This window comes from Musa acuminata, chromosome BXJ1-3, assembly GCF_036884655.1.
Source record: "Musa acuminata AAA Group cultivar baxijiao chromosome BXJ1-3, Cavendish_Baxijiao_AAA, whole genome shotgun sequence".
Lineage (NCBI taxonomy): Eukaryota > Viridiplantae > Streptophyta > Magnoliopsida > Zingiberales > Musaceae > Musa > Musa acuminata.
The window spans coordinates 4,061,986-4,076,902 of NC_088329.1; the positions used below are offsets into that span (position 1 = coordinate 4,061,986).

Consider the following 14,917-nt stretch of genomic DNA (forward strand, 5'->3'; position numbering starts at 1 on the left):
TCCTCCTCTTCCGCCTCTGTTCTGCCAGGCTCAGTTGGCGCCCACCTGCCTCATCCGAAGTCGTACTGCCGTCAAGGAAGGAACCTGGAAGACCGAACCCATGCATCAATGGCTTTGCCTGGAGCTGTTGCGTGAGATAAGGCCCAAACAGAGTGCCGAAGTGGGAGGAGGTAACATCGTTCTGAGGCATGTTGTAATGGGCTCGGAGTGAAGGTGAAATGCTGGCGACCTCCCCAGGATGCATGGTTACAATGCTCCAAGGAGGAAAGAGATGCTGCAAGCAGATGTGCAAGGGAAGGGGAGGAAAGCTTGAAGTCTGGTAAGTCAATTTATAGTCCACTCCACAGAGTTCCTCTGCAGGATAGGCAGAGCAGACATGCATGATGATGCATGCATGGATTTTGTGTATGTGTTGTTCACCATTATGACTCTCTGGTGGTGATCAAACAGTGATGTGTAAATGCAGGACCCTCCAATTACATCACAGCTACCTGGTGCTGTAGCCATTAAACCTGGTGCTGGTTGGTCAACAGTGACAAGCATTTAGATATTTATGTCAGGGTGTTGATGGTGTAGCAAAGGAACATGATGATGGATCGTAGCATTATGGGTTAAAACTTTAAAGCATGAGGTCTGTGGCTATGCGCACCTGAGGAAGAGGCGCCATTATTGGTGGAAGTTGGGAGATGAACATATGACAGAGAAGGAAGGCAGAGAGAGGTACCGAGAAATGTTGGCTTATTTTATCTGGTGAACAGAGCTTTCAATTTAGGTTGCGATGATGTAATCGGGGGCTCACTTTCTCCAAAGTGACTGATTAGTGCATCTATACAGGCCTCTCTAAACTGGAGCAAATGGATAATTAGGCAAGTAGTGTTGCCAAGTCTTCTGGACAAAAAAAATTGTAGAATTATACTCCTCCAGCCTTTTTTAAGTGTAAAGGAGGTTCTCCTAATCCATGACAACCTTTGTTTTAAGGTCATTCTGGTTTGCAAGATCTTCTTTGATATCTTTAGCATCACCTATGCCAAGTGCAACCAATTGGATTTCAGCTCAAGTCTGCTGTTATGCTCCTCCTTTCTTTCTCTTTTCTTGATGTAAAAGAATAACAAAATGAATCTCTTAATTTCAGATCTTTGCTGTGCTGTTGCTTAGCCACATCCATGACATTGTTCTCATCTATCCCTTTCCATATGTTAATCATAGTGGATAGGTATGAATCTATTATAGTATTGCTTCAGATTCTTCCAAACCTCTGGTACTTAACTTGGATGCATACTAAATCTTGAAGTAGCATCTTGCTGAAACTTGTTCCAAGCAGAAATAATTGACCATTTAGGAAAGTTCATATTTCATCAAACAGTGATCGGAAAACCAGGAAATGTGGGTGCTTCTGGAAATGGTGGTGCCTCATGAGTAAGCTCCTTCTTTATCTTTGGACTAAAGAGAGGTTTGCCCAGTGAGCATAGACATTGCCAGTCTTCTCTTTAGACCTGAAAATGATCTCCATTGAATAATCTGTGTCATGTCATTGATTTCTACATGATTATGGACATGGCTTTGAGGCCAACATAGATCTAATAAATGCTTAAGCACAGTATAATCCCATTCTCAGTATTTTGCAACTTGCAGAAATTCTGTCCTTTATGTTGACTATTCTTCAACTTTGCAGAATTCTCTACTAAATCAATTTCTTTTTTCCTTCTTTCAACCCTAGAGATGATTTCAGGCATATATTGTTTGTCTAGATCCATCAACAGGAACTCACTGTGCTTGTCATCATGCACAGCCTGGAGAAAGCATAACCTCACAACTCTTTTTAGATCAGTCTTGGCCTCCATTATCTTTGACATTGTTGCAGGTGCTTCAAGCTTGTGGCCCTCATAAAAAGTCCATGAGATTATTTCTCAGGTGAGCAGCTATTTTCTGGGTGATATCAGCAACCATCCTCTCCTTTTGGGCTCATGTCAAATGATCAATCACCATCCATGTATCAGTGATAGAAGATCTACAGCCCCTCTTCACATGAACTTTTGGCATCTTTAAGTCACATTTTGACTCTTTATCTCCTGTCTTCCAAAGGCACCTCGTGTGATTATCTGCATTCTGTTCTTCCAATGACCTCAGGTAAACAATCCCTTAAACTTATATTTATTCTCCAAGTATTATTATTGTTATTCCTCATCTGTAATATCTGATCCTCCCAGATTCTAAACATTCTATTCCCAGTCATGATATGAATGTTTTCCTTCTCCAATCAGAGCATAAGTTAGTGATGCTTGTTAGCTGTTGGCATGACATTGATTTGGCAAATGCTGTGCCACAATCCATTTTCGCCACTGGTAGTGCTTCTTGCTGAAACATATGATGAGTCACTCCGAGTCATTCTTGTTTGATCTCTGGCTTCCTCATCTTTAAGTCCAAGATCAGAATCTGGTCTCATCAGTATCATTCAACCTCATGTATGAATCAACTGAAAGAAGTACATACCATAATTTAAGCTTAACATATTAAACAATATGAGTTATTTTTCAGAAGGAATATGATTCTCTGTAAAAAACTTGATTAAAATCCAAAAAGATCATCAACTATGACATGAGAAAAAGAGATTTGTATCAGAATCATGACACTAAAACCTCATTAAGCAGGGTGAGCTGATGGTTTCCCGGTCGAAGCTACGGAGATGTACGTGCCAAGGACAGAAAGGAAAAGCCTACGGACAATACAAGTGTAAGGAGAAGCAGTCTGAGGTGTTTGCTCACAGTGCAGGAAGAACAAAGAGATGATAATGATGATTGGGGTCTTTCGAGTTGCTGGTGTACCGTGTATGGAGGAGGCTGGACATGACGGCTACCTCATCTCTGCACCCTCCCTTGTCGGGTGAGTTGGGATTCAGCTGTTTGTCTTTGTGTGCTGCTCTCGATCCTGAAAGCATGAGGCAGTCATCCTCTGATGTGCTTTGAGTTCTCATCGGAAGGCAAATCTTGATCATCTTTCATTTCTGGATTTTGGGCTGTTGTTGTCCGTTTCCTGTAAGCAATCTCTTTGACTTCTCAGACATAAAACCTAACAAAGAAAGGTAAAGGTTTCTTATTTTGTGAGTGATGCATTGAGTTTTCATTGAAAGACATACAAACATAAGTAAATCTGTTGTGAGAAGTCTGCATGTAAGAGGAGATATGATTCGCAATAAATTAGATATCTATGGTTTCATAGTCATATTCTGTATGCTTGATTTCTTTTATTATGAAGTAATTAATTTTATGAAAGCGGAATTCAATCTTTATCAACACAACAATTTACCTTTTTGTGTTCTTCCACATCACATTTTACTCACACATAATCTACTTTGCTTGATTCCACACATCTAACTTGAAAAGACTGAACAAAAACAGTAAGTAAACACAAAGATTGAAAGGTGGGATCTATCAAAAAGATGTTGGCCATTGTAAACACAGCCACCACACACCAATAAGTAAAGAACAGATTGATTGTTGTGTACCTTTATGCGAGAAAGGTGCATCTGATCCTTCTTTTTATCAACATTATACCAACAGTGCTGAGAAATTGGAAGAACTCAATCCAGCTGATGGCAGAAACCAGTGGATAACCTTTGGAACAGTGAATTCTGAAGTCCACAAATCCCAAGTCACTGCCTTCTGTAGTGCCCTAAAAAACTCGACCACACTATCAATGTCACAGAACAGAAGTCAATAGTATTACAAGCCACTTACCAACTGACACATTAGGATACATAATTTCTGCTTCTGATTTTTCAGCTACTGCACTTTAGCAGAGATAAAAGTATGATTCTATATTCCAGTTGAAACTATAAAAGAGAGTATAAATTCCATGGTAAATAGTCATTAAAGAGATGGTAAGACAAAAGCATTCCAAAAATCTAGAACTTGGAATATAATTTCAGATGTACATATGCAGTAGATGGATATAGCTATCATAATGATCTTCAAAAAAGTATATGATCTGCGAACTTCTATAGAATCAAACATGCAGGATATTCTTGTTTGCTATAAAATCAACAAGAGATAAAAGCTAAATATTGAATGAGATGTTTCTTCAAAGAGAATGAGATGGGATGCATCTCATAACACAGTTACTGAAAAATTCTTTTCCTATTCAACTTGTGTTTCTCCAAAAACTAATTTAGGTGTAAGAAAATAAAAATAATAATTTAGCTATATATATGTTACCTTATTGTTATATGTTCCTCAACAATTATTCATAATTTTACAGGAAATGTTTGCTGCTTCAAAATAAAGAAATGAGGCAATTCTGAAACATATCTACTGTTGTTATATGTTCCTTACTGAAGAAGATTATTTTCTTGTTGCATGGTTTAGCTCCAGTGAGCAGTGTAAAGGAGAATTCATGACATATATGATCGAAATCCACATTGGACCTTTACAACTTAGAAGACCTTCAATTGATCCATATGTCTCAAATCCCATGTTTAGTGGCACACAAGCACAGTGGAAATGTGCCTTTTCTCTGGTAGCTGACCTAAGCTACCTTCTTTCGATCATCTCATCTGCCCCATAACACGAATATTATACTGCTGCTATCTCATCCCACCCCCCACCATCCTTGCATGAAGAAGATGAAAGAGTTAAGAGCAGTGATCCTATTGCAGATAGCAATGTGCAGCCAAGAAGAAGAACAGTTGTTTTTCATTCTTCACCAAAAGAAATTTCTTCCTTACAAGGGCAGTTTTGATAAGAGTTCATTTTGATTCTTGAAAATTAACTTCAGTTCAGCTCAAAAGTTTGCTTCTTCTCTATTCTCGTTTAGTAGTCTGCAAAAGTGAGAAAGAAGGAAAAGAAGAAGAAGTGAGCTATCATTGTTTCCTTTTGTCATTCAACTTTGTGGTGACTCCTGCTTTGACATGGCCAGCAACTTGGTGTGCAGAGTCTCCGAGAAACTAGAAGCCCTGAGGAGGGGGAGATGCGGACAAAAGACCATGGTTGGTAGACCACCATGTGATGATTGAGAGCTTTGAAGAAGAAGAAGACGAAAAGGAGGAGGAGGAGGAAGAAGGTGGTCAGACAAGAAGACTGCTCGAAACAAGGCATCAAAGCTGTGCACCGAGAAGGAAAAGGGGGGTCACAGGGGTGCACCAGGGAAAGGCCTTCAACCCGTGTCTGCCATGGAGGGGCAGCAACATGATGTGGTGACCCCCACCGGGGAGTGCCGAAGCCGGCACAACCCAGTGGGGTTGGTGCCGGCCGGCCGGCCGCACCTCACCCACTCCCCACTGCAACACCCCGTCTTCTCTGCTCGTCTATGATTCCTCTGCGTATGCCTCCATTTGGCTATTCCTCCTGCAGCTGCATGCGACAGATAATTATACTGTCGAGTTAGTAAGACAAAGACAGTTTCTGCTGAGCAGCTCCACTGTTGTCTCCCATCACAAGGAGGACAGATGAGATGCGTGAGCTACAAACAGGTTGGAAAAGTAGATGATTTCTTCTAGCGATTAAATGTAGTAACTATGGATTCTTGGATTCCTCGGTAATCTAAACCGAGCCCTTCCAAACCTTACATCACAAGCATTCATTGAGGTTTTAAAGATAAATTACACTTATATATATTATGTATAATTATCTTTAAAAATACAAATTATATTTGACATTTATAACCCAAAAAAAAGAAGAAGAGTAAAACTGTCAGTCAGTTTATCTGGTAAATATAAACTGTCAGTCAGTTTATCTGATAAGTTGAAGATAATAGCCAGATCAATTAACGAATCGGACATGAAATGATAAAGATCAGCAATAGGATAATGAAAAATGAAATGAAATAAACAAACATGTGAACCTCCGATATAGATGTTGAGATGATCTATTTCACCTCCACCACCACCACCATCATCATCATCATCATCCCACATCTGTCGCAACTATACGGAAAGGAAGGTACAATACTTCGTGGTACCATCACTCTGCCTGCATCTTTTTCTTTCACTTTGTTTAGGTTTGTAGTGCCCCTGTGTGGTGGGCAGTCCAATAGGATTGGCCGAGTGAGGATAAGGCAAGGATTTGTTTATGTTAACTGCTGCTAGTAGTGTTTGATATAATACCTGCGTGCGGAAAAGTACATGCATTACTATATCTTTCTTGGTGGCTGCCTCCATGGATGTCGCTCCAAATGCGGGCTACTGGAGGTTAAATAATACAGTAGGTAAGTAGTGAAGGCTGAGGCAATCTCGCAAACAGCTTACGTGCACTAAGCATGGCGTTGTTAGAAGGGCGAGTGGACCACCGCCGGATCGTCCTCTTGGCCGTCGCCATCGCCATTTATATTAGCTTTCACGTGGCTGTCGACGGACGTGGCGTGCTTTCCGGTGTCGCGCCGGGAATGCTGGAGTTGGGGCGCCGAGACGCCTCTTCCTGGTGAAGGAGGATGACAGAGGAGCAGCCGTGGATGCGGACTCGAGTATGGTTGCATATTGTGAACCGGTTGGGCCGTGCACCAAATCGATCTATTCTCAGAATCAATGATTCATGTTTGGGCTTATAGGGTTCTGGGCCCAATAGGAACAAGGAATCACATCAACACCAAAATAGCTAGCAAAGGCTTTATTAACTAAATTAGCTAGCAAAGGCTTTATCGAATCATTCATTGCAAAATACTAACGAGGTAAATATCATCAAACACCATAAATCACATATAAGCCTCATCTATGCAGCAGCAGCAGCAACAACAAGCAACATTCTCCTACACGTTAAAGGCATTGCTTAAGTACCTACCACATTCATTGCCACTGCACCTTACAAGAGGATGCATCACTTTTATCAGCATTATACGCCTCGCATATAATAAGCATTCTTTAAATATAATGCTCTCGTTGCTTGTAAAGCAATTAACGAGCCACATGTAGCGCCCCCCTTTCGGCTGATGAGTACCGAGTACAACCCACATGGAATGAGATAAAAGAAATGGCAACATAAAATAACAGTGTTTATAAAAACACTGTTGCAAGGAGCTATGTAGGTTTACTAATATCATGCAAAACATTTGGGGAATGATCCAAATACTTCTATGCAAGTATACTTGCATTTATACTCGGTGTTGCCAAATAAAAAGCTCTTGCAAGATAAAGCCGCATACAAAAAAGCATGTTCAAGGAGACAAGAAGGAAACATGTCCAAACATACACAGGTAACTCCAGACAAGGAAAGCATGTCTGTTAACGAAAACTTAGCACATGACTCCAATGTGGACCCAACCGAGAGAGATGACTGTTCTTTTACCTATTCATCTACATGCTTATTTTGCTCATTCTGATCACTGTTGCAATTTTGAATGTCAAAACAATCACATTAGTTAGCTTCATGAGCAAAACAAAAGGTTTAAAGTGTTTGTTCGATGAAATCAAAAGCATCATATGTATGTTGTTAACAAATAAAGCTGGTCTCGACATTCAATTATAAGGAGAACCATTTGGCAGGCACATAGAATCAGATCTCAAAGGTTTTGCTTCAAAGGACAGTTAGAGAAGACATTAAAGAGAAATTGTTCCAAATGAAGCAGGGTAAGACATCCACGAGATCTTAGCTAATGTTCAACAAGATGCAATTTATCAGTACCACAGTAGATTTCTCCGTGAGTGAAACTATAGACAAACCAGAATGATTCAGTGCATGGTTTATTAAATATATCATCCGGTGTTTCATAAGCAAACGTCACAACCAGAACACAAGAAAAAATCAATGCACATAAAAGAAAATAAAATTCAATCAGTATATCCCATATGATACGATATGATCAATATGGGACTTCTTTGGTCATCATAAAATATTCAGATTGTAAGCAAAGGAATTTCATGAAAGTCGATATGACCTATTTATCACCAGATGTAAGCAGCAAAGTACACCCAAACTTGAGACTATATCCCAAGAAGACAAATATATGTAGAATGTGACTATATTTATTTTTGAGAATACATTATGAAAGAAGAAAAATTAAGAACACAGAAATCAAAATTAAGAAATCTCCATTTCGATAAATCACTGCAGATTTCGATACATTATAACTAAAACCCAACAGCTCAGCTCAATATAGAATCAACAACAATGCGAATATGGATTAGTGAGTAAGACTAGCAGATGAAACCCCCATTGTATACAGGCCATGAATGATTTAACTCTAACAAATAAAGCATGTTAAGAATTTCTAAACTTGTTTTATGAAAATTAATTAATATAATTAACAACCATCGCAAGAAGGCTAGGAACTCATCTCTTTAACCAGAATGGTCTGGTGATATAAAGCAAAATGCATAAGCAAGTAATCAACCAAGTTCAGCAGCTCATATACAAGAAGGTTCTGAACTCATCTCTTCAACCAAAGTGGTTTGGCGATATAAAGCAACATGCATAAGCAAGTAATCAACCAAGAGCAACAGCTCATCGGAATATAACAATTACAAAACCTGGAAGAGAAAAGGGACCATATTGCATCAACCCAAATAAACAACTTATATGCTGCAAAAGTTATATTTTCACAAGCCACATTTATTCAGATTGTTATTGATATATAGTAGCATCTTGGAAAACCAACTTCCAAATGAACAGTTGACAGAACTCTAACAAATACCTCATTATCACTAGGGCTGTCCTACAACAGAAAAATAACATTGTTATAGATCAACACAACAACATTGGAATAGAAGATCACCATAGCCTGGTGTGCACTTAAAATAGAACCGCACTGGTTTACCAGTTCTAAGCTTCAGGTAACACTTCAAAATCATACCTGAGAGGAGCTTCATCACCGGGGATAACACTACCACCTGCCCTCCTTGCCTTCTGCTTCTCATATTCAGGATCATCTGTTGGCAACTCGAATCTACAAAGGGGACAGGTGTTACGGATCCCAAGCCATGGCAAGATGCACTCCTCATGATAATGGTGCAAACATGGCAGCCTCTTAACTCTATCCTCTGCCACGATCCCATCCTTACAAACCGCACAATCAGCGTCAATGTCGGCAGCGTCTTCTTTTGTCATAACAGCTGAAGGGAGGTTCTCGACCACTGATTTTGCTGCTGGAGGGCTACCCTTGGTGTTGCCATCCTGCTCGGTGAAATGCCCAAACAAGACCTCGTAGGACTCGTAATCAGATGTGTAGACCAGGCCATCTTGATCCTCGAAATAGGCTTCAACATCATCTGGATCAAAAGGGCTCCTCCCTAAATTGTTCATGGCCAAAAGGATCTCCCAATTGACGTTTCTGACAACATCTTCTGGCTCAACCTCATCACGACCCGATCCCCCAATGTCATCAGATCTCTCCTCATCACCAAGAACCATGATACTAAGGACATCCCTTTCTACGTCCTGACCATCGATCTCCTCCCAATCAAACCCCTCGTTTGCATCTCTCCGGCCGTCGCTCAATTGGAGGGCGTCCCAACAGAGAGGAAGACCTAAATCGTCGGAGATCCTATATCGGTCGACTTCGCCGTCATCAGAGATCCCGGGAATCTGCTCGTTGCCCATCGCCACGATCTGCCCATCGGAGTCCGAATCAGAGTCGAACCCAACAACCCTAAGGCCGCCGGAACCTACGGGCCGGGCCCTCGAGAACTCGGTCGACTCGGAAGGGGAGCTCCTCCTTCCGATGAAGAAATCATCCGTTGCCCAGTCCGGTACGACAACCTCCCGATCCACGTCCTCCCCTGCGTCGTTATCGTCGTCCCTCTCGAATCCTGACCCTAGCCCGAGTCCGAGACCGATGTCGAGGCTGCAGGGAGGACCGATCTCCTCGGGGCCCTCGGAAACCCTAAAGACGGGGGAACCAAAGGGCTCGGGAAAGGGGTCCATGGCAGCGCCGGAGACGGAGGGCGGAGGGCGGCGGAAGAGGTCGAGTGAGAGCGTGGCGTGGTCGTCGTCGTCGTCGTCATCGGAGTAACCTGAATAGTCGGAGCCCGAGTCAAGCTCTCCAAAGGTGGGGCCGGACGAGAAGACAGGGACAAAGGGATCCCGATCGGCGATGGCCGAGCCGGCGGCGGATTGGGAGGGCCAGAAGGAGCGCGGAGGGGGGAAGCGGGATGGTGGTTCTTGGTGGTCGCGATCGTCGGTGAGGCGGAGGAAGAGGTTGGGAGCGTCCGCCATGGAAGACGATGAGATTGCCAGGGAAGAAAGAGAGCGTCGCCTCTCCACCCGAGGGGTTGGATGGGGGAGAAATTAAGGGCGGGTTCAGGGGCGTGTCGCGTCCCCAGATGGGGAGCGACTGATGCCACGAAATCACGCGTTGGCGAGCATCAAGAACAGCGCCAGCCACTCTGGCCCGTTCGATTCGCGCCAAGTCACCATATCGCGAATTGAGTCGGACTGTAGGCAGGGTTGACCGGTCGGCGGATAAACTGGTCTTGAACCTGTGAACGGGTATGTATCAGATTGGATGTACGGCACCAGGACCCACGACAGGGCCCCTACTCCCTCCCAGGTGCAAGTCGAGGTAACCAATCCGACGAAGGAAATTAAACGTTGGCTTAGACAACGTCTGAAGAATTCATGGGTGACCCACACCTGTACGGTTTCAGGGGTGACGCGGTTTTGCGAACAGACACAGCGACGTAAGTGGGTCCCGCTCATCCAGGCCGTGTCCCCGCCCTGACATATTTCTGGCTGATTCAGTCGAGCAACGGTCAGGCGCGAGCACCTGTCAAGGAGCAACAATTAATCTAGTTCTACCCATCCGCCCAGCACCCAACTTGACCCACCGGTGACGTAAGTGGGGCATGGGACACGTAAGATTGACTTTCTTTGATATCCGGATTTATCCAAATCCGATCGAAGACTTCGATCCATTGAAATTGAGTTGAAATATTTTATTTCTAGGATTTGGGATAAGAATAAAAAGTAGATACCAAAATAATTAGTCGAATTCATACAAATGCATTTTGTCTCCATGCCTACTCGATCCATTATATTTATATTTGACTCGAAAATAGAAATCTGAAATGGGTTCGGATTAATTAATTGGATTAAGATTTAGATTTTTTATGTAACAATGATCGACCAATAATGATCATTGTATTTATATGGCGTTAATGATTGACCAACAGTGATGGATGAAGATGACCTTGTTAATGTTGTTCACTTTATGGATTTGTTTTTGCATGTACACAAACACAATAAATTATCCAAAGCATACAAAGAGGAATCCAACAATTGAGTAATTGAATTACCTTCCAATTTCATAGGCAGGTCCAAAATCTTATGGAATCCAAGGATTGATGGAGATCCCATGTCAACAATCTGCACGTCCTGTTCATCAAATAAAGATGATTAACAAATGTTTCTTGAATCGTCGGAATGATTAACACAGCCTCTCTTACATTAGAAATGTGCAGCATGAAGATGGAATCAATCTTCACGGTTAATCCTTCAATAAAGATTTCACATACTTGAACAATCTGCATCAATGAAAGAATAGCAACAAAGTGACAAGAGCCATTGATGAACAAGAACAGAAGAGTTGTGAGACCTGTAACACTATAAATGTCCATTCAACCAATTCAGCTTATATTCTGCTACAACCTTTCCACTAACAGAAAACCCTTCATACTGTTGAAACAGAGAAATCACTGTTTGAATCTGCGTTTACTTTTTAGGCAGTCCAAGTCAGTGACAGGAATAGATCACAGAAAGATATGAATTGCTTTTGGCTGGAATATTCCATGTGTCTGCTGAATGACCTATTACAACATTTTACTGCTCAGTAACTTTAAGATTCAACATGTGAAGAAAAATTTAAAATGCTTATAAAAATGCCAAGAATTAAGCTGTAGTACTTGCACTAAATAAGTTGAAGATTCTCCAATGGCAACTACAACCTTGCCTTATCAAAGCAATGAAGGAAATTATACTTAGGTCATTCCAAGATCTCAATGATGTACTAGTTTGACTGTTTCTGCATTGTACAAATGACAGTAGCTGGGTAAATGTACATTTTGTTTCCTTTGTGTGCCTCTGACAATGGATTTAGAGAACAAATATCTTATGAAGTCCATAGAGCTTTCTTAGTGCATCAGGGTGCTCTATAACTGTCCAGCATAAATTTGCTTCAGTCAGGATATAATTGTCTGACTAGCAGAACATTAAATACTGTCTTCATCTACTAACTTCTCAGCTTGTGGCATACTTTGCCACCGTACCTGCGTTTTTTTTATATATAGGAGTACAATCAGTGTAAAAGTTGTGCCAGACTTTGTGCTTCCAACTTGACATCATATGGTGAACTTCAAACAGAAGACCAAGTATTCACGGTCATAGCCAGACAAAATTCAAGGCACCAACAAATTGCCCAGATTAGACATGTTGAGAAGCTCTGTTAGATGGCACATGTTATCTCTAATAATACAATATAATAACATTAATAAAATTGTAAGTGTTGGGTCATTATTTTTATTTTGAAGAATTTGACACATTGAATTCAGGGAGCCGTGGGTCCTACATAACATTATGAAAAAACTCAAAATAGCATGATAAAAATATAATCCAAAAGAGATGACTTTTGCTAAAGTGGGATATCTCTTAGAAATCAGGGTAAAGGGAAAACAATATGAAACACATACTGAAAAAGGAGTTCTCATGTGAATAACAGAACACAAAACATGCTATGGAAGTGTGAGAACTACCGACTCTCTAGATCTCAAATCCTTGACAATCATAAGTGTATCAGTAATTAAAAGCAGAGAGAGCTTCTATTACTATAAGTGACCACATAAATATATCTATGACGTATCTTGATTAACATCCATTGGAGAAATTTATAGTTCCCTAAATAATGTGATTAGATTATAGAAAAGATAATTTAGCAACAAATTAATCAAAGAACTTTGGAGAATATTATACATAATCCCCATCAGCTGGAGACCAACACATGGGCATCACCATGCATTGTCATAATGATTTGAATTATATATCCGATGCTTCTATAACAGCCCAAAAAGCAGAATGAAACAATCAGAGAACTTTGAAGACCATTGCAGTGTTATCCACATTAACTTCAGATCAACAAGACTCATCATTTTGCTTTGCCTTTGACAAAAACAGAAAAACATGGTTCTACATATGCAAAATGATGTAATCAATAAAAATCAATAGCAGAATAAAATCCTAGGCAAGGGATTATGAACTTGTAATCATGCTGCGAAAAATAAGCAAGTCTTCTATCAGTGTTCACATAACACTTCCAAAGTAATTGATAGTAGTTAGAGGTATTATGCCTGAAAAAGAATCAATGTCATACTTGAGATGATTGGCAATACACAGCAATCAGAGAACTCTGAAGACCTTTGATGTATTATCCACATATAATTCAGATCAACAAGCCTCATCATTTTGTTTTGCCCCAGGCAAATACAGAAGTAAGAAAATACGTATAGATGGTAATTTATGAAACAAAACCATTATTGCTACAACCCATTAGATTTTCCTAACTTGTTCCACATAGGAGACTTCAAGAAATCTAAATTATCACATAACTATGCAGTCATAATTTCATGGTGCAAAAGCAATTCTTCAGTAGCTCATAGTTAGATGTCTTGTACATGCTAAATCATATAATGCAATTTTTCATGGTATTTTGTGGTCAAGCAACACAATACTTATACAAATACATTTCCAGGAACAATGGTGACATAATGACACATGAACAGGAAATTCAGAAAGGTTTTTCTCTACCAGTCAGATCAAGTTATCTAACAGTTGTATCCTTTAGCAACTACTTTGAAAGTGCACAGATTAGTTATCAATTCAACGATGCAAATTAGTCATCAATTCGACGATGCAAATTAGTCATCAAGACGAAGATGCAAACCAGCCAAATAGAGAAAAAAACAATGTGTAGCCATCAACATGATGTTTGCATATGTAACGTAGAGAGCTTCCAACTCACCCTGATGTCATGCAGGACATTGGATATGCCTTTTAACAAATTATTGAGGCAACATCGACTTCAAACTTATCGTTTCATCAAATGAATTCCAGTAATTGGTTAATTTTGTGCTATCTGAGAATTTATCTTAAAACTATATATTGTTGAATTTCTTTCCTGATAAACTAGAACAACATTTATGAGAGATGAATCACAGGAGATTCACCCCTCGGAAATAGTAACGTTATACAACTTCATGCTGCCTCGAAATCTCAATTGACAAGAGAAAATACGTAAAACAAAGGGAACCTCACACAGCATCAGATACGCCATTAGCAAACCTGTAAGTTCAAATCATTAAATACCTTAACGATTCAACTCATCGACGTGAACAATAATAGTAGTCAAAACCAGAACCACTAAAAGATCCCAAAAGACGAAACTTTTACCCCATAAACCGAAAACATCAAGACAAACAAAAATGCAAAAGTCGAGAAAAGCGTTTTCTGTGTCAGTGGGATGTTAATTCCACCCGATCTTTCTGTGTTACCATCATAACAAGAAAGAATAAATTGGCGGACAAGAAGATAGGAAGTCAAATAAAAACAATGGAGCGACGCGAAACAGACTCTTAGGTCGGAACCGAACGGGAAAGGAGGCTAGATTTCAAGAACCTAAAGATCAAAAGGCCGGAAAGAGAACAAGAAAACATTGTCGGACAATGAGAACCCACAACGAAGCCTCGGGTTTCAACGGAGTGACGAATCGATGAGCACGCATCGCGGCTTGATGGGAGCGGTGGTTTAGGGTTTCTCCGGGTTTAAAGGCATCAGCTAGGGCTTTAGCCAGTATCCTATGGGCCAACAGCCTATTCACATATTACGTTGCGTCCATTGGACGTTGGTTGAGACTGGGCCGTATTGGGCCTTTCATATCACTACTTTTCATGTTGGATATCACGATAAAAAAATTTGTAAATAAAAATAATTTTTTTTTATAAAAGATAAAT

The 14,917-nt window shown here is 40.5% G+C and overlaps 1 protein-coding gene and 2 non-coding genes across 3 annotated transcripts; all 3 read right to left on the reverse strand.

Annotated features, from left to right (window-relative positions):
• Window positions 1-8,474: 8,474 nt before the first annotated feature.
• On the reverse strand, window positions 8,475-10,395 carry LOC135617650 (uncharacterized). Its single transcript, XM_065118096.1, has one exon. The coding sequence runs from the start codon at window positions 10,134-10,136 to the stop codon at window positions 8,745-8,747; it is 1,392 nt and encodes a 463-aa protein (XP_064974168.1). The 5' UTR covers window positions 10,137-10,395; the 3' UTR covers window positions 8,475-8,744.
• Window positions 10,396-12,990: 2,595 nt separating this feature from the next.
• LOC135639469 (small nucleolar RNA R160) lies at window positions 12,991-13,066 on the reverse strand. The gene has a single exon (XR_010496958.1). It is a non-coding gene; the product is annotated as a small nucleolar RNA R160 (small nucleolar RNA).
• A 236-nt stretch (window positions 13,067-13,302) lies between these two features.
• Window positions 13,303-13,378, reverse strand: LOC135639472 (small nucleolar RNA R160). The gene has a single exon (XR_010496960.1). It is a non-coding gene; the product is annotated as a small nucleolar RNA R160 (small nucleolar RNA).
• Window positions 13,379-14,917: the final 1,539 nt, after the last annotated feature.

Excerpts from the sequence above, each read along its gene's own strand:
- LOC135617650 (XM_065118096.1), bottom strand. The coding sequence starts at position 10,136 with ATGGCGGACGCTCCCAACCTCTTCCTCCGCCTCACCGACGATCGCGAC.